This window comes from Bubalus bubalis, chromosome 5, assembly GCF_019923935.1.
Source record: "Bubalus bubalis isolate 160015118507 breed Murrah chromosome 5, NDDB_SH_1, whole genome shotgun sequence".
In the NCBI taxonomy this organism is placed as follows: domain Eukaryota; kingdom Metazoa; phylum Chordata; class Mammalia; order Artiodactyla; family Bovidae; genus Bubalus; species Bubalus bubalis.
Genome location: NC_059161.1, coordinates 121,205,029 through 121,232,934, shown reverse-complemented (window position 1 = coordinate 121,232,934; position 27,906 = coordinate 121,205,029). Strand labels below are relative to the sequence as shown.

The 27,906-nt window shown below is 45.6% G+C and overlaps 1 protein-coding gene across 1 annotated transcript; it reads left to right on the top strand.

The window, feature by feature from the left end:
* The first annotated feature begins 3 nt into the window (after positions 1-3).
* DDB1 (damage specific DNA binding protein 1) lies at positions 4-27,893 on the top strand. Its single transcript, XM_006076568.2, has 27 exons — positions 4-218; positions 1,426-1,574; positions 2,626-2,742; positions 3,098-3,319; positions 5,365-5,479; positions 6,392-6,489; positions 7,184-7,342; positions 7,943-8,026; positions 8,588-8,704; positions 9,306-9,408; positions 12,004-12,079; positions 12,168-12,276; positions 15,456-15,634; positions 15,732-15,895; positions 16,002-16,109; positions 16,262-16,469; positions 17,472-17,567; positions 17,674-17,785; positions 18,754-18,877; positions 19,198-19,362; positions 20,062-20,156; positions 23,951-24,121; positions 24,411-24,520; positions 24,775-24,944; positions 25,117-25,219; positions 26,416-26,539; positions 27,131-27,893. The coding sequence occupies exons 1-27, from the start codon at positions 158-160 to the stop codon at positions 27,212-27,214; spliced, it is 3,423 nt and encodes a 1,140-aa protein (XP_006076630.1). The 5' UTR covers positions 4-157; the 3' UTR covers positions 27,215-27,893.
* Positions 27,894-27,906: the final 13 nt, after the last annotated feature.

Sequence of the window (27,906 nt, the reverse complement as noted above, 5' to 3'; positions counted from 1 at the left end):
TGCCCTGCGCCCCGGTCGCTCTGGCCTGCAACGTGTCTGTGGGGCGGAGACAGCGGCAGCGGAGTTCGCCGCGCGGGTGTGGGATCCCAGTCTTTTAGCTCGTGTCCATCCCTCTATCGTTGCGCTTGAGTCCCACTGGGCTGTCGCAGGCCTCGACATGTCGTACAACTACGTGGTAACGGCACAGAAGCCCACCGCCGTGAACGGCTGCGTGACCGGTGAGGCTGCCAGGGCAGGAGACCCCTGCGAGGGAGGGAGCTGGGGGCAACCGAGGCCTAGGGAAGCCCGCGGCCCCCGGGTGGCCACCAAGCCCGCGGCCAGGACCGGGCCTGGGGAATGAAAGGCGCTGGCTGCCGAAGGACCTCCCACAGTCCCCCACTTCAAAGAAGCTGTCTAAACACACGCCTTTTAGGGGAGTCAGCGCTGCTTTTGATGGTCCACTTTCGTTCTCGGCGGTCACTTGGCCTCGAGGACAGGGACGGGCCCAGTGGGACAGAGAGTGGGGTATGAGTTGATTGTGCGGTGTTGCTTGAGCCGCGAGATTGGCCTCGCGAAAGGGCGGTGGTGATGGCGACTTGGGGGCACGAATTTTCAAGTGGGAGAGCCTGGGAGGTGCAGGAGGTGGAGGGATGTGAAGAATGTCCGCACTCAAGGCGAAAGAGAGGAGTCCGCTTTGCCTGGGGCTGTTGTTTACAAGAAGGAGCTGCTGGGGAAGAGAGTTTAGAATGGCCCAGCCCAGTGCTGGGCTTGCCTTGTTTGTTTGTGCAAGAATTGTTAAGGACACAGATGTTCTGGACATAATCATCGTGAACCAAAATAATCATCTTGAACCAAATTTTCAACAGAATAGGAAGCTCTCAAACTTGTATTTTTATGTAAATTCTAGACATGATTCCAAAAGAAAACTATTGTTTGGAGAGTTGGAGGCGGTGAAGGAGTGTGGATGGGGTTTTGGTAGATTGCTGGGAGGGCAGGCAGGACAAACAAAGCAATATTTTAAGGTGAAGCTCAGAGAATTCTCTTTGTTGATCTGGTCTCTTTGGTAAAGGTTTTGCAAAAATCCAACTAAGGAACTGACTAGAGAGGAACACTTTCTCCAGCATCTCTTCTTAATTAGAGGATGAGTCGGCCATTGCAATGGGAAAAGTGAAATTCGAGGGCACAGAGCCATCTGAAGGGTTTTCACCGTCATTGTCAGTTGAAGGACATGCTGCTCTTAGGCCCAGGCTAGTTTTCTTAGTCTGATGAGGAAAGTAGCTTTCTTGAACGTACGGAGTGAGACTCGTTGAGGATTTGTTGAGAAGGGAGAGAATGGAGGGAGCCAGAGAAATATGTGAAGTAAATGAGAATTCAGGAGGTTTTAGGTAGAAGTGATAGGATTACTTAGTGCTTTGTCTTAAAAAATTAGAGGATCTGTTCTTGCAGGACATTTTACTTCAGCGGAAGACTTGAACCTGTTGATTGCCAAAAATACGAGATTAGAGATCTATGTGGTCACTGCTGAGGGGCTTCGGCCCGTCAAAGAGGTGGGCATGTATGGGAAGATTGCTGTCATGGAGCTTTTCAGGCCCAAGGTAAGTGCTCTGGGTTGGCTGAGCCCAGCAACAAGGGGAGAACCATTGGTTGTAGTTGAGTTTGTGTTGTTTTATGTCATTGCTCGTTTAGGATGGGTGCAATAAGGCCTAGGAGAGAAACTTTTCTCTTTTTGAATGGCAGATTTCAGTTTATATTCTTATTTAATAAGTTTCCAAGAGATAGAAGGAGAAATTCACTGGGGAAAAATTTTATTTTATCAAGTTGAATTCTCTAGAAGAGAATATGAAAGCAGTTTGAAATGTGGGTCACCATCCTGTGGGCCATCATAGTGATTCAGAGAGTGGGCTCTGGAGTTGGGGCAGTACACTTTATTCCTTATTAAATCTAACTTTGGGTGTCACCTAACCTTTCAGAGCCTTATTTCTGCATCTGCAAAATGGGGATAACAGTATCCAGTCTTCTGGGTTATTGTGAAGATGAACAGCACCTAACACATAATGAGCATTCACTGTTGCCACTTACCGTCGAATTATCATTATTATAATTCAACTGCTTTCATCAAAATAGCCACCATGTTGCTTCATTATGTGTTTATTGAATCTGATAAGAAAGCAGTAGGTTCAAAATTTAAATTATAACCTTTTGAACAAAAACTCACTTTGTTGGGGTCTGTATTAGTAAGTAAGAAAGACTTGGTAGATGCATTTGAGCTTCCCTTGTTCAGTTTTTTCTTTTTTCCAAGTACTTTGGAGGGATTAGAGGAGGTGTTACATTCATCTTTCAGAATTTGAATGGAATAACTGAGATTAGCTGACACAGAACTAGATGAATACATTGTTTGTAGAGCAGAGATACAGAATCTTGAAAGAGGACTGAATGTTTACCAGCTTCAGTTCTGACCTTTTGTACACACCCTTAGGGTGTGTGTAACTCATGTCGTTTATTAACATACATGCTCACCATGGATTTTTTTCAGGGAGAAAAGAAAATTCTTGAAGAATTTCATATGCTTAGGGAATGATGAAAGCCTAGATAGGTATTCCTGTTTTCAAAAGAAATCTATTTTGATAGTATGGTGTTGGTTTCCAGGGGGAGAGCAAGGACCTACTGTTTATCCTGACAGCTAAGTACAATGCCTGCATCTTGGAGTATAAGCAGAGTGGCGAGAGCATTGACATCATAACTCGAGCTCATGGCAATGTGCAGGTGAGGTGGCTGCTGCAGGCTGATGAGAGTTTTCTAGGTGGGGTTGTCATGATTCGGTGAAGGAAATTGAAGTGCTGGGGCAGCTCTCTCTGTGTGGTTAGAGAAACAAGGAGAAAGCACTAAGGACTTCTGTAGTTTACTCAGAATCCAAGGGATAAGGTGGGTAATAATACTTCGTTGAGATTCAGTGTATTGCAGAAAAGCCCACACTGACATTTGGGCTGCTTGGCATGTCAAAAAGATGGCACTCGTTTTACTACCACTCCTACTAAAGTAATCCTGGGAAGGTGGTACCCAGTGTTCTCTGTCACCCTAGGTGTTGAGGTTCTTCCCTAACCCCAGTTTTATTTCTCAGGACCGAATTGGCCGCCCCTCAGAGACGGGCATTATTGGCATCATTGACCCTGAGTGCCGAATGATTGGCCTGCGACTCTATGATGGCCTGTTCAAGGTTATTCCACTAGACCGGGACAATAAAGAGCTCAAGGCCTTTAACATCCGCCTGGAGGAGTTACATGTTATCGACGTCAAGTTCTTATATGGTTGCCAAGCGCCTACCATCTGCTTTGTCTACCAGGTACTGGGACAGGAGGAGAGGGAGAAGCAATGTAGCTTGGCTCAGTGGGGAGTGCATTTTTGCTCATCAGAATGTCTGGATTTCATGGTAGAATGGGCAGAAGTGTTTAATGTATGTGTCCTGAAATGTTTTGAATGATGCAGTTAGTATGTGTGAGGTTTTGGTTGCACCTTGAGAACAGCAGTACTTACTGTGGAGGCAGGAAACAGTCAGGAGCTTGTAGCAGGCTTTAATCCTGAGATTACACTCTGGGTGTGCGCCTTGGAGATTTTGTAGGGCAACCCAGTTTATACTTTGTCACTTACTGGCATGCTAGGGGATTATTAAAATTTAGCTGTAGAGAAATGATCTGGAAATTGCCTTTACACGCAGTGAGAAATGTCTTGGGGATGCTTTGTGTGTCTTCCAAGAAGAAATACATTTTGATCAGCACGCAGCTTTCTGGTGACTGCTGGCTCTTGACTTCTATTTTAGTCTGTGCCTAAAACTTTTGTAGAGCTGATCCTGGGCAGCTGTTCTCTGGGCCAGATCTCTTGAGGGGGTGGGGGTGGGGGCAGGGTGGCAGAGCACCAGACTAACATGCCTGTATCTTGGTAAAATCTCAGCCTTTTAACAAAGGGCCATACAGCATGAGGTTATTTCAGTAGCATGTGCCTGAATAAATGTTGGAAGGAAGCTTAGTCCAAGTCTTAAGTACTGTGTGTTGGCATGTAAACACTTTGATAGCTGTGTTAAGTATTGGAAATACTGATGTGTTTTTGTATATTTCTTAGTGTCACCTGAGTGCTACAGCTTTGATTCTGGTTGGTATAAAGTTCATTTGAATAGGTTGAAACCAGCTTTGGAGATTTTGTTTAATCTTGTTTATAATACATTAAATATCAGAACTGAAATAAAAACTTAGGATTTCTCTCCCTTCTTCAGTTTTGTAAATATCTGGTCATTAAGACATTGATGTTGGTTATTCAGGACTCACTCTGGGCAGGCTCAGGGCTGCCAGTTATGAATGAGCTTAATTTCCATATGTGGGAAATGGAGGCCCAAATCCAAACCCCATCTTGAACATACGGTGACATTGAGTCTTACTCCTAATCATTGATGGGAAAATCCTCATCAGCTATAAATTATTTTTTTCTCCTGTTTTGTGCTCAAAAGTTAGTTTGAAAACTACCACGTGAAGGAGTTCCCTGGTGGTCCGGTGGTTAGGATTTAGCACTTTGACTGTCGTGGCCTGGGTTCAATCCCTGGTCTGGGAACTGAGATCCTTCAAGCCCCGTGGCATGGCCAAAATTAAAAAGATAATCTGAAAGGAAAATACTATGTGAAAGGTAGTCATGCACAGTGCATCAGGAGCTATAACCGTGATTGAGGTGTGGGCCCTGCCTTGAAACACACTGTCGGATTCCTCCCATAACTTCTCAGAGCCTTCCCTGGCCTTTGATGCGGCCGCTCTCCACTGGCCCCAGGCCGGCTCCTTTAGCCTCTTAAAGGTGACTTTGATGGTTCCAGGTCTGAAGTGAGTCACGGCTCAGAAAAAGGAGGGGAAGATGGTGTTGATGACAGGGGGTTGGAAGCTGTGACCAGCGTTAGAGGGGCTGCTTGCTCTGTTTTCTGCTGTCGCCCCATCAGGATGCGTCTGAGATTGTGTCAAAGTTTTAAAATTTGTTAAATGTATTTCACTTCTCAATGTGTTTGTTTTTCCTCTTTAGCTATTTTGTAAGTTCCTTGAAGGTAAGGAATAGAGGAGATACACACACACAAATGTACATATATACACTTATATTTCTGTAGTGGTTAATACAGTGTGACATGTTCATTTTTCTACTTTTTAAGTCTCTTTGTTGGTTTTGTTGTTAAAAACAGTTGGCCTCCATCGCAGTCTCCCCAGACTATCCCAAGCCCAGCTGGTGGCTGTCAGCATGCTCATGGATAAGGATGGGGAGGCTGGTGTGACAGGAGTGTCCAGTGCTGTCCCCTTCAGGACCCTTCTCTAGCCCAGGGGTCACCCTTCCTAGGGACTAACGATTCTACCTTTCCCCACCTAGGACCCTCAGGGGCGGCACGTAAAAACCTATGAGGTGTCTCTCCGAGAGAAGGAGTTCAATAAGGGCCCTTGGAAACAGGAAAATGTAGAAGCTGAAGCGTCCATGGTGATTGCAGGTTTGTTGGGGGACGTAGGAAATAGGCCCTGCCCGAGTTCTCTGTTGTTCTTTCCCCACCTTCTCTGCCCCTTTATCTCCGTGCTCCAGTGCTATTGAGCACGCGCATTGTTCACCCCTCCCTTATGTCTCCTCTCTGTAAATGTGCTTCTCTTTGCTCTTTGCATTTCCATCTTCAAGATTGTCTTGTTTTTCACTCTTCTCCCCTCCAAAGTATAGTTTTCCTTTCTTTGCGGTGGTGGGTTTAACTAAAACAATAAGATTGATTTGCCGAGTGGCACAGGGAAAATAGTCTCATTTTATTGTTGGCAAACATTTTTAAAAACCGAAAGAGGCAATAATGCTTATCTTATCTGGTTCCTTTATTTCCCAGATGAGGAAACAGGGCCGAGGGACTTGCCTGTGCCTGTATCTCACTGGCAAAGCCTGGGCTGAAGTCCAGGTCTCTTTGCTGTTTGTCCTGTATCCTTCCTCAACATTATTGTGTGTTTTACCCAGTAGAGAAATTTTAAAACTCTTAAGTGCAAATTGGTTCTTCTGTATAGTATCTCTGATAATGGGGGAAGTTAAGCTAAGGCACAGGGGAGAAAGTAAAAACTTTTGGATCAGACATTTAGAAGAGAAAGGGGCAGAATGCATATGGAAGAACACTGGGAAGACTCCCCACCCTTCAGACCATGTGAACTTCAAAAGAGTGGCAGTAAAAATATTTATCAGGAGTATAGAGTGGGCAGCTTACAATTTCTAAGACAGGAATCTCAGAAAAAGGTTATCGTGTTCCCTGGACTTTGATGTCTAAAATAATAATTATCTTCCAGTTCGCCTCAGAGATAACTGGCTCAGTGCCTAAGTTGCCTCAGGGTTTGGCAGGTTCCGGGTGCTCAGCATTCTAATGCTGCTCTCTCTCCTGCAGTCCCGGAGCCCTTCGGAGGCGCCATCATCATTGGACAGGAGTCGATTACGTATCACAACGGTGACAAATACCTGGCGATTGCCCCTCCCATCATTAAGGTGAGCAGCATTCCTTTCCTTTTTTTCCTTCTGTTGTCTCTCCCTCCTAACCCCCCATTGGGTCAGAAGGGGATTCACAACTGCTACCTTATTCACTGTGTATATGAGACTGTGTCGGTCACTGGGAATACAAAGAGAGATTGGCTTGGTTTTGCTAACAAAGAGCTTGCTTGCTAACTAAGGGAGAGAGAATAAAGTTCAGATTATCCTTTCTATTCACTGGTGCAATCTGAAGAAAGAAATTTGGGTAATTTTGTTGAATGTTAATGTCTTCAGAGCACAAAGCATGTAATATAATAAAGTGAAAAATACATATAGACTTAAAACATTAGTCATAAAAAAATTCACCTTAAAATATTGAGTCATAAAAATGAAGCCTTACGTGTTTTTTATCTTTTGAGGCTAAATAACAAAATCTGTGGTAGCATAGTCCAGGGAATACTTACAGCTGTTTCCTCTTCTATTTATTTGTTTTCCAGTAGAATAATATGTGAGTAAACAGTTAAAGTATATTGAGCTCCTTGGAACATTGTCCTCAAAAATCAAACGTCCCCATTTTTGGTCACCTGTGTGAGTTGAGTGGATTCCTTGCTCATGAAGTGACTGGATTTGGTAAAGGGAATGGTCTGCTAGGGTTCACTGTCTGGTGTGGAAGGTGCTTTATGTCTAATGACTGTGTCTTTCCTCTTGGCAGCAAAGCACAATTGTGTGTCACAATCGAGTGGACCCCAATGGCTCTCGCTATCTGCTGGGAGACATGGAAGGACGGCTCTTCATGCTGCTTTTGGAGAAGGAGGAACAGATGGATGGCACCGTCACCCTCAAGGATCTCCGTGTGGAACTCCTTGGGGAGGTGGGCCTTGTCCCTACTCTTTTACGTTCTGCTAGGTGCCTGGTGACCCCAGACATATGGTCCCAAACTGCAGCTGGGAATGACATGAGTTGACACCGAACAACAAATGCTCAGTCCTGCTGTGGGAGTTAGTTTTGGAATGAGTAGATTTTAGAGAATCTCACAAGCAGTGGGGTGCTACCTCAAGTATTAAAAAGAGAAACAGAAAGATACACTATAGAATTAAAGGTTAATCTAGGGCTGATATTCAATAATGGGAGGACATTCCAAAATAGTACTGTTAAGAACAACTCAGTGAATTTTAGAGGTCTCTAGCTATTTGGAGCTGTTGGGATTAAAATGGTCATTTAGATCAGGCACCTGCAAGACAAATTACAGATGTTTCTGACTATAGGGATGCGATAAAGGAAGAGTCACAAACTTCAGGGCTTTAGAAACATTTGTTGAGTGTTACCTGGGGATTTGAAATGAAGACTTGTTTTGGGGACTATGGCTGCAGTTGTTGTTTTCTAGGCACGGGTCTGAGAGATGGATAGGATGGTGTCTGGATCCCTTGTGAAGTACTTTCTGATGTCTTTCATGCTGCTGATTTTCTTTTAGACCTCTATTGCTGAGTGCTTGACGTACCTTGACAATGGTGTTGTGTTTGTCGGTTCTCGCCTTGGTGATTCCCAGCTTGTGAAGGTGAGAAGACATTTTCTTCTTTCTGGCTTCTATTTTGCAGTCTTCACTGCTTTTTCATAAAGTTTTTCCCCTGTGTTTGGTGCTGCTCAGAGTTTCTTCAGTTCATCCCTATGCCTGTTATACACCATTTTGCTTGATTGATGTAGCATCCTACCTTGATGAGCTTTTTGTCCTAAATGTTCATTCAGCAGTGTGTTAGGTTTTGTGGTGAACAAGACCCAGCTTATGCCTTCAAATAGATCATAGTCTAATATTCTTTACCCCCTCTAGAATATGAGAATTTGAGCCTTCTCTGCAGAAAAATGCATGCAAACATTTTACATTAATTTCCAAGCTATTCCTCTGAAATCCGTCCATGGGATGCCAGATTAGAAATCCCTGATTGGCTAGTGGGTCACCTGTAGGACACCTGTGTCCCTTAGTCAGCATTCTCCTTCTGGAAGCATCCAGTAGAACACAGGAAAGGCGGACCTAGTTGGGTTAAGTTTCTTTTGGATGAAAACTATCTCTCTAGGGTGCATCTGGAGCGTTCTAAGACTAAAATTGTTCTTTATTTTTTAGCTCAACGTTGACAGCAATGAACAAGGCTCCTACGTAGTGGCCATGGAAACCTTTACCAATTTAGGACCCATTGTGGACATGTGCGTTGTGGACCTGGAGAGGCAGGGGCAGGGACAGGTAAGGGATCATCCTGGAAAGGGATAGTTGGTATGGCCACTCAAACTGTGTCCTGGGTCTGCTTAGCTTGAATGGGGAATGTGCACTGCAGATAAGTTTTGAGAGCCTCACTCACTAATTCCAAAAATGTAAGGATTACTGCCATTTATTGGGTGCCTATCTTGGTCTGCCAGGCACTTTACATACATTATCTCTGATCACCCCAGAACCCTTTTAGATAGGGATTCTTGGCTATTTCAGAAGTGAGGAAACTTAAGGCCTTGAAGGATTAAACAACTTGTCCAACGTCACGTAACTACTAAAGGGCAAGTGTGTCTGCCCCCAGATCCTGTGCACTTTCTAGTAAACTAGGATCCCAGGAAGGAAGCAAGTTTGCTGGAAGCAGTGGTAGGGCCCTTTTGCTTCTTGGACTAGGGCGCCCTATCTGCTTGATAAACTTGAGACACTTTGGAGGTTACCCTCTGCTCATTCTGCATCCTCAAACCTAGCTCCCCAGCAGAGGGTGCTTGGACTTAGATACACCTTGTTTACTTTCTGAGCATCAGTCTAGTTGCCCATATCTCTGGAGGGGGTTATTTAGAAACCTTTTCTCTACTTGCAGCTGGTCACTTGCTCTGGGGCATTCAAGGAAGGTTCCTTGCGAATCATCCGGAACGGAATTGGAATCCACGAGCATGCCAGCATTGACTTGCCAGGCATCAAAGGTAGCCTTTCGGTGGACATAGGATGCAGATCTTATTTGAGTGACTTTGGCCTCATTACATGTCATGAAGACACTTGGGAGCTAGAGGAATGTAAATCACATGAAGAGAAAAAAAAAGTTTTAATGCCAAATAAGCAGTGGAAGATTAAATGTATTTAAAGGTTCCAAAGTAAACTTAAAAAAAGAAGATATTGACCAAAATTGGATAATGGAGTAGAGGAATGGGCAGTTTAGTGGAAAATTTAATGTTGTTTATATAAGGGAACTGATAGAATCCCTAAAGAAAGAGGAGACTGAGACTGTCATAGAACAAGGTACATATCAAAGGTAACTTCTAGAACACAAGTACAAATCTTCCTAAATTCCAGGAGAACTCTAATGATCAAAAAGATCAAATACAAACTACATAGCAAAAGACTTTTTTAATATACAAACAGTAGACATAACTTAAAATAATATGATAGAACTCAATGTCAAACATCTGTATGAGTAACTGATACATCAGATATCTACTATCAGTAAATGTAAATAGGCTGAAATCACCTGTTATAAGAAGTAGATGATCAGATTGGCTCATAAGGCAAAAACTAATTCAAAGTAGTATATATAACACAACTTAAAAAAAGTAATTTAGAATATAAAAAAGTAAGAAGATGAGAACAGATTAAAAAAAGATTTATGAATTAGAAAGAGATCATAAAACTACAAAACTCAAGAGAATTGAATACCTATAGACAGAACTCATTAAGGTAGGATATAAAATTAAGGTACTGAAATCAATAGCTTTCATGTAAAAACAGTCAGTTAGAAGGTGTAGTAGAGGGAAAGAGGCAGTTTACAATAGCAATAAAAAGATAAAATACCACGAAATAAGTTTAACAAGAATTGTGCAAAATTTATTTAAGGAAAACTTTGAAATACTCTTAAAGGATTGAAAGGATAGATTGATCAAATACAAAAAGACATGGTAAGGTCTTATAAATTAATATTATAAAGCTTTTTCTCTCTTTGATATTTATATTAAAATATATTTCAATAAAAAATATCAGTAGGTTTTTTTTTCTTTGACCTGGACAAGTCAAAGTCCAAATGTGAAGCAGAAGATGCAAGGAAAGGTAGGAAAAACTTAAAAAAGAACAACGAGGTGGGTCTAGTCCTACCAGATATTAAAAAGGTACTGTTAAACCTTAGAAATTAAAGTGTGGTTTTGGTGCACAAATAGGCAGGAGTCCCATGAGCAAACTCAAATGTCCAGAAATAGACAAAATTGTATATGGGGCTTTAGTGTAGGATAGTGCTGGTATCTCAACTCAGTAAGGTAAGGATAATTCTTTTGAATAAATAGTATTGGGATAACTAGTCATTTGAGAAAAGATAAGTTTGGGTCCTGCACAATGTGTGCCCAATGCTAGAGTCTAAATAGATCAAAGACTTAACGTAAAAAAGTGAAGCCATGCAAAAGCTAGAAGAAAAAGTTGGTGATTTCCTTTCTAATTTTGGAGTGGGGAAAGTCTTTCAAACTCTGAGTCAAAAGTACAGAAGCCAAAAGGAGACTGATAAATTCAACAATGTAAACATAAATACCCTGCTTGGCAGAAACAAAACACTATAAGTTAGAAGAAATGGTAAATTAGATGAAAACATTTGTAGTTCATCTTATACACAAAGGCCTAATCTGTCTAATTGATAAAAAATTTCTAGAAAGACCACCAAATTTCCTGCCCCCAAATTGACAGAGTACATGAATGGACAGATAACAAGCCTAACTTATAATAAGAAGTGCAAATCAAAACAAAATAGTGATACTATTCTTTACCAGATGCCAAAATCCAAGTGTGACAATGTCTGTGTTGGTGAGGCTGTGAGGAAAGGGCATGCTCATTGGCGGTGTCTACTGAAATTACAGCTGATTTACCCTGCAAGCCCAGTTCTGGGCATCTGACCCATAGACCTTCATATGTATAAGATGACATAAATATAAGATTATTCATTGCGGTATTGTATATTATGGCAAAATACTGAAAAAGCGTCCATCAGTGGGAACTTGCTAGTAAACTAGTACATCCATAAAATTAAATACTGTGCAGAGGTCAAAAACAAGGAACTGTTTGGTTCTGATAAGGATTCAGACATATATTAGATGAAAAAAAAATGTGTAGACAGTTTGTGAGAGGCTACTGTATTGGCTTGCAATACAGCATTTATCTATTGAAAAGAATTGGAGGGATAAATTATTATTGTTTACTTATTTGGGAGCTAGGAGAGGTATAGGAGTGAGACTTCTGTATTAAATATTTAAAAAATAAATTTTGACTTTGAGTCATAGAAATGAATTATCCCATCCAAAATCACTATAGTCTCACCTCTGTACTTCTCCTTCCAACCTAGCCTCCAAATGAAAAGCTTTGAAATACTAAGCTCAAACAGTTTAAAAAATACCAAACTTCTTCAGTGTCTTGAAGCCAGGGAGGAACAGAGTGGGTATTTCATCTTAGGACTGACTCAGAGTTTCTTGCTCTTTGTGTGGGGTTAGGCTGCTCCTTCCTTAGACCATGTGGAGCCAGCCGAGCCTCTTAATCTTTGATCTGTGTTCCAGGCCTGTGGCCACTGAGGTCTGATCCCAACCGGGAGACCGATGACACTTTGGTGCTCTCTTTTGTGGGCCAGACAAGGTAAGACGAGTCAGCTCCAAGCATCCATGTAAAGGTTGCAAGGTGGGGCAGCTGGTCCGGCTAACCCCAGCCTTCCCTTCTGCTGCAGAGTTCTCATGTTAAATGGAGAGGAAGTGGAGGAAACTGAACTGATGGGTTTTGTGGACGATCAGCAGACTTTCTTCTGTGGCAACGTGGCTCATCAACAACTTATCCAGGTAGTAACTGAGGAAAGGGCAGACCCCATTTATGCATCAGTTTGACCTGGAGTGCATTACAGAGCACCACTGGATTTTAAAAGTCAATTTTTATGGCTCTAAAAGTAATGTAAAAAGGCTTGGAAAAAAATTGAAATTACCTGGAGAATCCCAAGGACGGGGAGCCTGGTGGGCTGCTGTCTATGGGGTCGCACAGAGTCGGACACGACTAAAATAACTTATCAGCGGCAGCAGCAGCAATCACCCATTACTGAGAGCAATGTAACTTTTTTTTTTAAACTTTGGAGTTACTCCTTTTAGTTTTAATTTTCTTTTGCAAATGTATGTACAGTCGGCCCTTTGTATCTGTGGGTTTTGCATACATGGACTCAACCAACCACGATGAGAAGTATTTGGGGTGGGAATTCCCTGGAGGTCCAGTGGCTAGGACTCCTCCACACTTGGACTTCAATCCCTGGTCAGCAGACTTAAGATCCTGCAAGCCACTCGGTGCAGCCAAAAAAATAAAAAATTGGGGGAAAAAAACGTCAGAAAATTCAAAAGCAAAACTTGAATTTGCTTTGCACCAGGAATGGCACCCCACTCCAGTACTCTTGCCTGGAAAATCCTATGGACGGAGGAGCCTGGTAGACTGGTAGGGGTTGCTGAGGGTCGGACACGACTGAGCGACTTCACTTTGACTTTTCACTTTCATGCATTGGAGAAGGAAATGGTAACCCACTCCAGTGTTCTTGCCTGGAGAATCCCAGGGAAGGGAGAGCCTGGTGGGCTGCCGTCTATGGGGTCGCACAGAGTCCATGGGGTCACACAGAGTCCTATAGGACTGAAGTGAGTTAGCAGTAGCAGCAGCAGCCACTGTCTACATATCATTTACATTGTATTCACAGTTATTTACATAGTATTTACATTGTATATTGTATTGTAGCTTCCCTTGTAGCTCAGTCAGTAAAGAATCTGCCTGCAGTGCGAGAGACCCAGATTCAATCCCTGGGTTGGGAAGATCCCCTGGAGAAGGAAATGGCAACCCACTCCAGTATCCTTGCCTGGAAAATTTCATGGACAGAGGGGCCTGGTGGGCTGCAGTCCATGGGGTCACAAAGAGTCAGGCACAACTGAGCGACTAACACTACGCTGTATTAGGTATTACAGATAATCTAGAGATGATTCAAAGTGCACTTAAGGATGTGAGTAGGTTATAAGCAAATACTGTTCCATTTTATATGAGGGGCCTGAACATCTGTGCATTTGGTATTGACTGGAGATTCTGGAACCAGTCCCCTGCAGGTACTGAGGGATGGCTGTATGTTGTATTTATTTACATTTTCTATTATGGATGGGATCATTGTATGTATGTATGTGTGTGTGTGTGTGTGTGTGTGTGTGTATATATATATATATTTGGGGGGGCAAGGTGATATTGTTTTAGCACTAATTATATCCTGTCATCTGAGACACATTTTTCCACTCGTTTTAATAGTCATATATACTTATTTGGAAAATACTGAAAAGCACAAAGAAGAAAAAGATTAGTCATATGCTACCATTCCTATATGACTTTTGATAGCACTTCCAGTGTACTACTTATAACTAGAGTTCTAACTCTGTTCAGATACTTATTTTAACTTTTTCTTGATAATGGGGATCATATAGCCCTTTGGTACTTGTGAGCCACGAGAACCTGATTTCTTTGCACCTATCAGGACCTGGCAGGCTGAAGTTTGGAGTGACCATGATGCTCTTGGTTTTTTGCACACCCTCCTCACCCGGGAGCTGTCTCCACACTGAGCAGAGTCAGTATTTGCCTGTCGTGGCTGTAGCACTTGAGGGCCTAAGGATTACTGAACTGTCTCTATCATTTTATTCTCTTGGTCTTCCTTTTAGCCAACAGGCAGTGGTGGGTTAAAAACCAGAGGGAAGGTCTGTCACTTTGTTGAACAAGTGTGGGAAGTGCCCAGATACTGACTCAGTGCTTTGTCAGTGTTTTCTAACTGGGACCTGAATCCTGGCCCCAGCTCACATATCTTATTATTCAAGGGCCTTCCTCTTTTTTAATTTTCAGAATTATGCTGTTGCACTGGTTTTGTAATTTGTATTGGACCAGACCTTTCAAAAGCTGATTTCGTATTTTATTCCAGCTCAGTTATTACTAACGATGGGTTTCTTTACCAAATGGAAAGACTAATAACTCTAGGAAGTATTATGTAATCCCATTGTAGTTCATTAGTATCAGTAATAGCTTGTGGTATTTTTCTGCATCTCCCATAGTGTTTATCAGAGAAGGCAATGGCACCCCACTCCAGTACTCTTGCCTGGAAAATCCCATGGACAGAGGAGCCTGGTGCACTGCAGTCCATGGGGTCGATAAGAGTCGGACACAACTGAGCGACTTCACTTTCACTTTTCACTTTCATGCATTGGAGAAGGAAATGGCAACCCACTCCAGTGTTCTTGCCTGGAGAATCCCAGGGACGGCGGGGCCTGGTGGGCTGCCATCTTTGGGGTCACACAGAGTCAGACACGACTGAAATGACTTAGCAGCAGCAGCAGCAGCAGCATAGTGTTTATAATTCTAAGGGTCTTTCTTTAAGTAAAAACTCAGTTTTGATAAATAAGATATACTGATACTTACTAAAGAATTTTATGTGATTTTAATGGTTCATGCATAGTAAAGAACTTGCATATTTTAAATTCTTCTGGCCGTGCTACAAGCTTGCAGGATCTTCATTCCTTGACCAGGGATTGAACCTGCGCCCTCGGTAGTGAAAATGCAGACTCCTAACCACTGGACCACCAGGGAATTCCCAGAAATTGGATATTTTAGAGATCTGATTTTGGGGTTGAGAAAAACAATTAGACTGGTAGTTGCAGGGTCCTACTCCATCGATACCTTTCCATAGGGTGCCATTTGTGATACCCAAGAGTGAAACAGGACATGCCTTCTCTTTTTCAGGCTGTAGTATATGAGCTGTAAGCTGCTTGAAGCCAGTCTTCTTCAAGGCTTCAGTTAAAAATGACATCTTCATGTAATCAGTCATTGTGGAACTTGAAAAAATCTATATAGCAGAGGAGGACTTCATACCTTATTCTTAGGGTTCCGTGAGGGCAGCATTTACCACCTTCTTACCTCTGTGTAGATAGATCCCTGCAGGGGCTTGGAGACATTGCTCTTTTTTCTCTAGATCACTTCAGCATCTGTGAGGCTGGTCTCTCAAGAGCCCAAAGCACTCGTCAGTGAGTGGAAGGAGCCTCAGGGCAAGAACATCAGCGTGGCCTCCTGCAACAGCAGCCAGGTAGTAGTCGCCGTGGGGAGGGCCCTCTACTACCTGCAGATCCATCCTCAGGAGCTCCGGCAGATCAGGTGTGTGTTTCTGTCTCTGCTCTTTCTGCCCTCCCCTCTTCTCTGGGACTTATTTGATCCCTGGAGTCCTTTCTGTGCCATATTCTTCTCTGTTCAGCCACACAGAGATGGAACACGAAGTGGCCTGCTTGGACATTACTCCTCTAGGAGACAGCAATGGAATGTCCCCTCTTTGTGCCATCGGCCTCTGGACAGACATCTCAGCCCGAATTGCGAAGCTGCCCTCTTTCGAGCTACTGCACAAAGAGATGCTGGGTGGAGGTGTGTTTCTTTTTTTTGAGGGCGGGGAGGGTGTTTCTTTTAAAGGCCTGAGTTAGGATCAGAATCAGGATTTGGAACAAGCGCTCAATGTACCTCTTTCTCACAGAGATCATTCCCCGTTCCATCCTGATGACCACCTTTGAGAGCAGCCACTACCTCCTTTGTGCCTTGGGAGATGGAGCACTCTTCTACTTTGGGCTCAACATCGAGACAGGTGAGACTAGCATGTCAGGTGAGCGGCGCTTTGGAGAATCTGGGGTATTGGAGTCGGCAGAGTTCTTAGCTTCAGGGTGCAGCTTTCGAACCTTCACAGTCCAACTGTCCTGTTTTGTTTCTGTTTTTCTCTGGATGCTGTTCTTTCTGTAGGCCAGTTGAGCGACCGTAAGAAGGTGACTCTGGGCACCCAGCCCACGGTATTGAGAACTTTCCGTTCTCTTTCAACCACCAACGTCTTTGCTTGCTCTGACCGCCCCACTGTCATCTACAGCAGCAACCACAAATTGGTCTTCTCCAATGTCAACCTCAAGGAAGTGAACTACATGTGTCCCCTCAATTCAGATGGCTATCCTGACAGGTGAGCCTCTTTTTCTTTCTTCAGTGAGAGCCAGGATGGAAGGCGTCATCCAGCCTTTCTCCAGTGACAAAGCCAGTGACTGGCTGAGATGAGATGTGTAGAACAGAGATTTGCAGACCTGCAGTAGAAATACCTCGTAAGCCTTTTAAATGTGCTGAATTGTTTTTGACTCTTTCTTAGAGTTTGCTTTGGTAGATCTAGGGTTGGGCCCTAGATCTGAATCTGTATTTTTAGAAAACCTCTTAAGCAATTCCAGTGATTGGTCAAGTTTCAGAGTCCCTGTGGCAGAGATCATTCATTATGCGTTCCCCTGGAGCAGGGATTCTCCAAGTGGCTCCCTCACTGCAGCCATGGCACTACGTGGGAACTCTCTGTTAGAAATGTACATTCTCAGGCCTCGCCCATGGACCCACCAAATCAGAAACTCCAGGGGTGGGCCTAGCAGTCTTAGCTTCACAAGCCCCCCAGGTCGTTTTGATGCCAGCATGGTTTGATAGTTCAAGAATCACTGTTCTTTATCCGAATGCTACACGTTAGTGTTAAACAGATAGCTGTTAAAATCTCAGCCTACGCCCAACCAGACCAATTAAATAAATCTTGAGGGATGGGACTGGTCTCCAGGTGTTTTTTAACAGAGAGTTGTAGTTGAGAATCACTGCCCTGTAGTAAATTAGTGTAATTCTGCCTTGTTTTTCTTCCTCTTATGGAGTTGCCTCATAGAATCCTTTTTTTCCTTAAGTGTAAGCGTAAGTGAAGTTGCTCAGTCGTGTCCGACTCTTTGCGACCCCATGGACTGTAGCCTACCAGGCTCCTCTGTCCATGGGATTTTCCAGGCAATAGTACTGGAGTGGATTGTCATTTCCTTCTCCAGGGGATCTTCCTGACCCAGGGTTTGAACCCAGGTCTCCCGCATTGTAGACAGACACTTTACCATTTGAGCCACCAGGAAGTCCTTTTTCTTCCTTGGGTGTACTCAGTCTAAACCCAGAACCTTCTTTCCAGCCTGGCACTGGCCAACAACAGCACTCTCACGATTGGCACCATCGACGAGATCCAGAAGTTGCACATTCGGACAGTTCCCCTATATGAATCTCCCAGGTGAGGGGCAGGGTAGGGGAGCTGCAGGGGAGGGGGCCCTGGGGGTTGGTGTGCACCGCTTCAGCCTTTTCCTGAGGGGCCCTGTTGTTCCATGCTTGTTCTGTAGGAAGATCTGCTATCAGGAGGTGTCCCAGTGCTTCGGGGTCCTCTCCAGCCGCATCGAAGTCCAGGACACGAGTGGGGGCACAACTGCTCTGAGGCCCAGCGCCAGCACCCAGGTGAGGGCAGTGGACGAAGGGCAGTGGTGTGAGAGCAGCGGCAGACTGTTCAGAAAGGGTCAGATAGTAGATACTTTAGACTTTGCAGGTCACATGATCTCAGTCACAGCTACTCGCCTCAACCATTACAAAGGCGTCTGTAGACAACAGGTGGTCGTAGCTGGGCTCCAGTAAAACCTTAAACAAATAGGCAGTGAGCTGGATTTGGCCGCCTTGGTAGAGACTTGAGAAGAACTTTAAATAAGTGTGGCTTCAGTGATTTTGCTACTTGGTACCCTTGCCTGATGAATAATTCCTTTCCTTTTATTATCATTTTGGGTACTTTGTGTCGGGTAGGGGTAGCAGTGTCGTACATAGGTAAGAGCGTGGGACTTGGAGTCTGACAGAACTGGCTCCAGGGTTTGTTGCTCGCTGTGTCACCTTGGGCAGCTTCAGTTTTATCATCTGTGAAATGATAATGGACCGTCTAGACCCGCACATCACAGACCCAGTGGAGATGTTAGCCGGTCGTTTTATTCCATGTATTCTCTGCCTTTCTTGCTTGTAGACATCCGTGGTCTGACTTCTTCCCTTAATCCAGAGTAGGTCTTTATGTATTCATTTTTATTTGCAGTGGTTTCCTGCTCTTCCCATTGAGAGAGGTGGAAGTCTGTCACTTTATTAGGTCGCCTGGGTTTCTTGTTAGCTTTCTTGATTGACTTGGCATCACTGTTTTAGTGCTCTTAAGTGCCCTTAGATTCTGGCGGTGTTTTGAACTGCTGTGTCCATTCCATATGGAGTCTGGATCCTTAGCCTCAGTCCCTATATCCTCTCTGAAGCCCTTTGCACTTGGGCTCTGTGCAGGCGGCCAGCCTCAAGTTCTTCTCGTTCAAACTCTGTCTCTGTTCTCTGATCCTGTCTGATGCTCACACTGCTCTCCCAGCACCCGTTCTTTTGAGAGGGGTGATGTGTGTTCTCTCTGTTCCCAGGCCCTGTCCAGCAGCGTCAGCTCCAGCAAGCTGTTCTCCAGCAGCACAGCCCCTCACGAGACCTCCTTTGGAGAAGAGGTGGAGGTGCATAACCTCCTTATCATTGACCAGCACACCTTTGAAGGTGCAAATGAGCTCTTTCTATCATGTTGTACCTACGTCCTCCCTAAGCTAGGCTCTTCTGGGCTCTGCTGTATTCCAGAATTTGATAGACACTGGCAGACTATCCTAGGAGGAGAAGAAAGGGTGGGGCCTCAGAGTTGGCTGTGAGTTCAGAGTACTGGGCTTCCTCATGTCAGAATAGGCTGGCGAGGAGACAGGAATAGCAGGAGGCAGATGCCTTCTGTACTGTGCTCCAAGCTGAGGTGTGGACCTCACAGAAGTGCAGAAGCACCCATGTGTGGGGGTCGTCAGTCAGTCACCTCTCTACTATTCTTCTTCTAGTGCTTCATGCCCACCAGTTTCTGCAGAATGAGTATGCCCTCAGCCTGGTCTCCTGCAAGTTGGGCAAAGACCCCAACACGTACTTCATCGTGGGCACGGCCATGGTGTACCCAGAGGAGGCAGAGCCCAAGCAGGGTCGTATTGTGGTCTTTCAGTATTCAGATGGTAAGTGGACACAGTCTCTGGCTTTTGAGAAATTTAAAAACTGGGAAAGGAAGCAGACAGACAGTTTTAGGTTTTAGACTCAGTTATGCAGAAGAACTTGGGTTAATTGCAGTGACATGAGATTCAAGATGTTTCTCACTTAAGCTGTTGATGGTCTGAATGAGTTTTGGAGTATGTGAGCAATGGCACAAATAAAGTCTGCCCTTTTTTCTTCCTTTTTCACTCTTTGAAAGGAAGAGAAAGGGAGAGGCGACCAGAATGACAGTTAGGCATTCTGGTAGGACTCTGTGGTGTGTTTTCCACTTGGCTGCTCAGCCTTTTAGGCCCTCTTCCCAGCATCAGCACTTGGTGTTCGTTTCTGTATCATTTCTCATCTCCCCTACCCATGATGGCTCTGAACACTAGCTCTCAGCCCCCGAATCTCAGGTTAGATGGCTGAGGTGGAGTCTGGTCTCCATCTTGAAGGGAGATCCAGAGTCCCAGGTGGGAGGCAGAACCGGAGCGCTATCTGGAATCGCTGCGTGTGATGGGGTGGCCCACACTTCTAGAGGTGGTTAACCCCAGTATATACGGATTCTATATTCTCTGCTTTGAAATGAGGGGTTTGGAGGGGAATTAGAGCTGGGGGGGAAGCACAGGATTCTTCTGATTAAAGCGTGGGCTCATGAAGGAGACTGAAGGGTATCTTTTCTCCCCCAGGAAAACTACAGACTGTTGCTGAAAAGGAGGTGAAGGGGGCCGTGTACTCCATGGTAGAGTTTAACGGGAAGCTGTTAGCCAGCATCAACAGCACGGTGAGCCCTCCCTCTGGCCTCAGCCTCAGGCCTCCATCCACAGATCCTGGTTCCTGTGCATTTTCTCCCTCTGGTCTCGGCCTCAGGCCTCACACCTCTGTCTAGAGAGTCTGGTTCCCTTGCATTTTCTGAACTGCATGTATGTCACAATTTTAAGGGTAACAGAGTAGCGAGTACAGAGGATGGAGCTGGGAATATGGAGACCTGGGGTTGGACCAGACACCAGATTTGGTTCTGTGAAGCCCTGTACATATTGTTCTGTGGGAATTGAGAAGAGTGTAAGAACTGTGGTCCCTGCACTCAGAATGTGTCATGGCATGAGAATATTTCATCTGTGTGGGACAGAATGAGCCAAACTGCATTCATCCTGAGTAAACCCCTGAAATACTAGGCCTGTGAAATTCTTCACTTTTCTTCTGGCATGACCCCACCTCCTCCCTTGCCAAAAAAAAAAAAAAAAAAATTATACACGGTCAAACAAATTTGGGACTTGCTGTATCCTGTATCTTCTGCTTAGAAGCTTCTCAGTGCATTGTAGCATATGAAAGATTCTGAGAAGATCAAGAGTAGAGAAGCATTGCTTAAACACTTCTTTTTTTTTTCCAAAGAAAAAGCAGCTTTATTTATTTTTTGGCTGTGCTTTGCAGCATGTGGGATCTTAATTCCTAGACCAGGTATCTAACCTGCAGCCTTTGCAGTGGAAGCACAGAGCCTTAACCACTAGGCCAGCAGGGACGTCCCCTTAAATACTTTAACTTGTCATTCATTCAAGAAGTACTGACTGAGCACTTGAAGTATACTAAGCACTGTTTTGGTAGTTGGGATGAGGCAGTAGATGAAATGGACAAAGAGCTAGCCTCCTGGGGCCTGTGAGCAAATAGAATATATGTGTATATATGATGAGAAGCACCTTGAGAAAAAGAAAAACAGGACAAGAAGCTGACAGAGTGCCAGCGTGAGCATGGAGGTGGTACTGTTTTGTCGTATGGTCAGGAAGGTTCGCACAGTAGCTTTGGTGCAGATTTCTGAGGGAAAGGAGGGAGCCAGCCATGCCTTGACCTGGAAGAAGACAAGTGCCAGGAGTCCATGGCCGGCCTGCACCCAGCGTGGGAAGGCAGTGCTGGGTGCTGGGAGATAAGTCGGAGAGGCAGCCGGGAGCTAGCACGTGCGGAACCAGATAGGCTGTGTGTTTTGCGTTTGTAAGGACTGTGGGTTTTACTCCAAGGGGATGGGAACCTCTAGAGGGTTCGAGCAAATGCATGACGTGACTGTAGTTTTTTATATATATATATATATATATAGGTATGATATATATAAAATATGCTGGTTTACTTATCAGGCTGTGTCTGGTCTTAGTTGTGGCACACAGGATTTTTGTTGTAGGCGCGGGCTATCTAGTTGTGGTGTGGTGGGGTTTAGTTGCCCTACGGCACATGGGATCTCAGTTTCCCAACCAGGGATCGAACTCATGTCCTCTGTATTGGAAGGTGGATTCTTTTCCTTTTTAAATTTATTTATTTTTAATTGAACGATAATTGCTTTTCAATATTGTGTTGGTTTCTGCTATATGGAAAGTGGATTCTTAACCACTGGACCACCAGCGAAGTCCCTGTAGATATTTTGAAAAGCTCACTGCGCATCTTGGAGAAGGTGGTAGAAGACCATGAGTAGAAGCAGTGAGATCAGCTCAGAAGCTCTGGTGATGATCCAGAGAGCAGTGGACGGTGCTGGGAGCAGTGTGCTGACAGAGGAGCTGAAGGGTAGTCAGATCCTGCAGATGTTAGTATTGAGGGGCTCTAACGTGTCACTTCATGGGAAATAGATGGGGAAACAGTGGAAACAGTGTCAGACTCTTTTTGGGCTCCAAAATCACTGCAGATGGTGATTGCAGCCATGAAATTCAAAGACACTTACTCCTTGGAAAGAAAGTTATGACCAACCTAGACAGCATATTCAAAAGCAGAGACATTACTCTGCCAACAAAGGTCCGTCTAGTCAAGGCTATGGTTTTTCCTGTGGTCATGTATGGATGCGAGAGTTGGACTGTGAAGAAAGCTGAGCGCCGAAGAATTGATGCTTTTGAACTGTGGTGTTGGAGAAGACTCTTGAGAGTCCCTTGGACTGCAAGGAGATCCAACCAGTCCATTCTGAAGGAGATCAGCCCTGGGATTTCTTTGGAAGGAATGATGCTAAAGCTGAAACTCCAGTACTTTGGCCACCTGATGCGAAGAGTTGATTCATTGGAAAAGACTCTGATGCTGGGAGGGATTGGGGGCAGGAGCAGAAGGGGACAACCGAGAATGAGATGGCTGGATGGCATCACCGACTCGATGGACATGCGTTTGAGTGAACTCCGGGAGATGGTGATGGACAGGGAGGCCTGGCGTGCTGCAGTTCATGGGGTCACAAAGAGTCGGACACGACTGAGCCACTGAACTGAATTGAATGAGGGCTTAAAGATGAGTCGTGAGAAGGGAATAAAGGGTCAAGTGTTTTGGCCTGAGTAACAGAGATGGTGTTGCTCTGCACTGATGGAGGAAGTTTGTGAGTAGGGCAGGTTTGGAGAGTAAGGGAAAACTGTATCTTTACTCACAACACTTCTGACACCATGTGTGAGGAGTTTTTATCCCTATGACAATCAGTTTTCCAACTGGGGGGTCCTATAATTTACTTGAATTCTGACTTTAGCTACCCAGAGTTGGAGTCAGATGTCACAGGGTCAAGGGCTTGGTCCCACAAGACGGTCTTTACTCAAACGCCAGCCCAAGTCGTGTTACTCAGACTTCTGTCTGACTTGCTACTAAGTTAGGGTTCCCACAATCTCTTACCACCCTTAGGTTTCATAATTTGCTGCAAGGGCTCATGAGACTCAAAATGTTTACTTGCATTTACCGCTTCTTCACCTCACTCTTGGAAGTTTGGAAGCCCAGTCCAACTGGGCTTATGCTAATCTGTGGTGTTCTGGGCTCACTTGACCCAGAACAGGAGGTGTGGTAGCCATTGTGATTATTACAAGTGAGCCTTGGAGTGCACACCTGTGGAGCTAGTGTTCTTTGGACACATCTTGAGAAATCATGGCTTAATATATTCTTCCCAGGAGTGTCTGTATGTGCAGAGGTGTGGGTGGGGCTGCCTGGACCCTGAAGGATCTGCTGGGACTGGGCTGTGCCAAGTATCTGTTCATCTGTCTGTTGATCATAAAGCATCTTCGTTCTTTTGGAGATATGGTTATAATGGAAGAAACACTGCAGTGAAGAAAAAAGGGGTATTTTTTCCCCTTTGGGTAGAGGGGTGGCCAGAGACTCTAGTTCTTTAGAGTAAGTTTCTGTTGGACTTTTCTATTCTATTTTCTTTGCTCATTGGATGAACATCAAAAGGTGCCAGGGATGTATGTGTTTTGAGAAGGGTTCAGAAAGGGCAGTTTGTTGGGAGGTGATCTTGTTTCTTTCTGATCAGGAAATTGGAAATGGACCTTCTCTTTCTAGAGATATTTCTTAGACAGTTACCAGACTTCAGTCACAAAACCATCTCTTGTCATTTCTATAGTGTTACTTGCTTTACTATTTACTTAGTATTTTTCTTTATCCTGAGTTATTTTTTTTTAATATAAAGGAAAACTTTGTAGTATTAAGTTTCATGTGCTCACTCTGTTTTCATCTTTCATGAATGTATAATAATTACAAACGCTCACGCAAGTTCCACAGCAAACCATTTCACACCCCACACTGCACTGGGGTAAGTGGTGCAGCAGATGGAAGGCCCCTGGGGCTGAGAGAAACGCACTGCCCCCCCAGGTGCGGCTCTATGAGTGGACGACCGAGAAGGAGCTGCGCACCGAGTGCAACCACTACAACAACATCATGGCGCTCTACCTGAAGACCAAGGGCGACTTCATCCTGGTGGGCGACCTGATGCGCTCGGTGCTCCTGCTGGCCTACAAGCCGATGGAGGGCAACTTCGAAGAGGTAGCCCGGGGTCGGCTTGCTTAAGCTGGCGGTGAGGGGTGATGAAGCCCAGTGTGGGCAGAAACGTCATCCCTGGAGCACACGTTGTGCATCCGTTCAGTCTTTTTAGAGACCCCCAACTTGAACTCTGAGTAGGCCCTGTTTCAGGACCGTGTTGGCCAGGCAAAGGGGAGACTCTAGAGGGGCGGTTGTTAAACACAGGCAGGGCAGGCACTTGGCCAAGTCTCAGCACTGGCTTGCATGCAAACTGCTGATTGTGTTTCTCCTCTTGTATTTTGTCTTTTTTAAGATTGCTCGAGACTTTAACCCCAACTGGATGAGTGCTGTGGAAATCTTGGATGATGACAATTTCCTGGGGGCTGAAAATGCCTTTAACTTGTTTGTGTGTCAGAAGGATAGGTGAGTGGTCAGCTGTGGGAGTGGCCTGTGGTAGGTGAGGACACAAGGCCCTCACAGGCTCGCGTGGGCCTCTTCACAGGGGTAGAGGGTATCTGTGAGAGAATCAGGCTGCAGAGATGGATGAGCCTCTTCAGGCCGGCTCCTCTGTGGAGTGGGTGGGCCCACCAGGGAGTCTGTCCATCACTGCATGCGGTCCTTGGGGCCCCAACTGGGGGGACAGGAGGCCTGGGTTGTGAGTCTCGCACCTCTTGCAGCGCTGCCACCACGGACGAGGAGCGGCAACACCTCCAGGAGGTTGGGCTCTTCCACTTGGGCGAGTTCGTCAACGTCTTCTGCCACGGCTCTCTGGTTATGCAGAACCTGGGCGAGACTTCCACGCCCACGCAGGGCTCGGTGCTCTTCGGCACGGTCAATGGCATGATTGGTAAGGGTGGCCCCGTGGGGCGTGCAGCCTCCTTCCCAGGGCCAGGGGAGAGCAGGGTTTCGAGAGTCGGTGGCCAGCTCGTCTGTCCTCCTGCCTGGGCTCCCCTTGGCAGGCAGCGCTCGCTGTGAGCTCTGGAGCGCCCTGTAGCTTTCGGTTCCCTTTGCTTCCTTAGGCCTGGTGACCTCATTGTCAGAGAGCTGGTACAACCTCTTGTTGGACATGCAGAATCGACTCAATAAAGTCATCAAAAGTGTGGGCAAGATTGAGCACTCCTTATATCCTTCCCAGAGGTGCCCCCTTGCTCAAAAACATGGCCTGGCCCAGGCAGAGAGCACATCACCCTGAGCAGCCTCTGGAAATTTGTCCCTCTAGAAAACATCTTGACTAGGTTCCAGTGGGGAACAGGCTACGTAAAAACTTCTCATGGAAAATTTCAAGCACACAATAGTGGAGAGAATGGTATGAGTATAATGAACCCCCATGCACTTATCTCCCGGTTTTATTGGTTCATCTTGAAAATGTACGTTGAGGTTCATGCCCTGTGTCTGCTTCTGACCTTTCTGGCGTTGCATGTCAGACCTAAGTTTAGATCACAACTTAGAACATCCTTTCAGAGATCTTGTTAAGGGCATCGGTGTTTGAGGACCCTCGCTAGAGAGGCTAAATGGAAAAGGAGGGGAAAAGCAAAGAAGCTGTAAATTCCAGAAGCCCAAGGGTCAGCCCCCTGGACACTGAGGATCCAAGTACTACTGGAAGTTTGTTTATTATGGGAGAGGGACGAGGAGCCCTTGGGCTCTTAAGGGGATTCTGCTGAGAGTCTGTTGTAAGGCAGGATAAACCAGCTCTCGCCAAGGAGGGAGGACGTAGGCTGACGTGTTGGTGTTCTGCTAACCCGCAGGACTTTAGGCACATCTCTTGTTTCACTGAGCCTCAGTTTATTAATCTGTGAAGGCTAGACTTAAAGAGCGGTTCTTCCTAGGCAAGCATCCAGTTCACATGGAGCACTTGTTAAAAAAAAAAAATCTGTACATGCCCATGCTCTGAACTAAGAGTCATCTGTATTCTATCTGTTTTTAAAATTTTAATTTTTAATTTTTTAATTGTTTTTGGTCTTGCTGTGTGGCTTGCAGGATCTGAGTTCCCTGACCAGGGATTAAACAAACCCATGCCCTTGGCATTGAAAGCCCAGACTCCTAACCACTGGGCTGCAGGGGAAATCCCTGTAATTTTTAAAATGTTATTTTGACGATTATTCCAGTTGAGAGGATCATTGGATTAGGTAATGATTTATAGGTCTTTGAAATTGCAAAACTGTCCAAACAGCTGTGATATTTAGTTGAACCTGTTGTTTTCTGTTCTCCTCCTGATGATTGCTTCAGACTGTGGTCTTGTGCACAGAGGTGGTGATGAGTTCGGAGAGGGTATTTATTATTTCCAAATGATCAGCACATTCCTTAACTCATCTGTCCACTTGGAGATCCTTTCATACTGAACGAAAAACAGAACCAGCCACCGGCTTCATCGATGGCGACTTGATTGAGAGTTTCCTGGATATCAGCCGGCCCAAGATGCAGGAAGTTGTGGCAAACCTACAGGTAAGCTGTGTCACTGTGCAGGGTGCAGCCCCGGGGCCAGTGACTCAAGTCCATTGCAGGGCCAGGCACGCCAGGAGGGCTCCCCTCCCTTGGTTCCCACATGCCAAGAGCCCTTTTTAGTTTTCTTCTATCCACATGGAAAGGTAGTGTCCAAGGGCAAGGAGATAAGGCTGAGGCTCGTGGGTTCCCCCACCAGGCACCAAGCACTGTAGCTTTAGCAACGAGGGCACCTTTGGGCATGTCTGGGATCCCTGGAACATCCTTAGGAAAGGGGGCAGGGCCAGGATCCTGCAGGGAAGAGGAGTTACCATGGTGCTGGAGTTTGGGGTATTGCCTACTGGAGGTGGTGCCTCTGGCAAACAGCCGGGTGGAGGTGGATGTATATACTGGGTGGCAGCCCTGGGCAGCTTTGCTGCCAGCAGACCCTGCTCACCTGGACCCCCAAGGAGAAGCACAGGCTTCTGATGATGAGTCTTTGCTCCTGCCACGGCAGTGTGGTGCAGGGTACCGTTGTGGGCATCTCCTTCCCCAGGGAGGGAGAGCCCGCTCTCAGCCCTCATGGCCTCCCCTCCTCCCCTTTCCTCGTTGCAGTATGACGATGGCAGCGGGATGAAGCGAGAGGCCACTGCAGATGACCTGATCAAGGTGGTGGAGGAGTTAACTCGGATCCATTAGCCAAGGGCAGGGATCCCTTCCCAGACCCTCTCTGAAGGCTTTGCCCTCCTGCTCTCCTCCTCCCTGCCACTGTCTCTCGGCCATGGGAAGCCTGTCCCTAAGCCCCAGAAGCCACAGCCTACCTGAGTGGAAATGGGGATTTCATAGAACGAAAACCAGTTCACTGGAGACCTGGGCAAGGGCTGAAGGTGAAATGTTTTCTCCCTGGATTTTAACCAGTCTCACATGATTCCAGCCATCACCTTGGGCCACCAAGCCTGGATTGGTGCAGCCAGTTGTCCTTCCAGGGAGCAGTTTTGCAGCTCTTTGGCTGAAAGGAAGCTCTGTGTGTGTGTGTGTGTGTGTGTCTCCCACACTCATGCATTGTCCTCACTATCTTTTTATTTAGGTTTGGGGTCGGGGAGGGTTGTGGGTAGGGGGGAGGTGGGGCGGGAGGGGTTCGTTGTCTTTGAGGTGAGAGCTTCCTTCGCTTTCTTCTGTTGCCTCTGAGAGCTTTGGGTCTGGAGGGCTGACCACCAGGCCATGGGCTGCCTGAGGGTAAGACCTGCAGATGGTGGATGATTTCCAAGCCACAGCCTTTTTGTCTCTGGGGAACTGCCTTCAGAGGGAAGGAGGTGGGGGACGTGAATTGGTGGTTAGTTTCTGAGTTTTACCAAATAAAGTAGAGTCTAAGAAGAAAGATGCATTTGTTG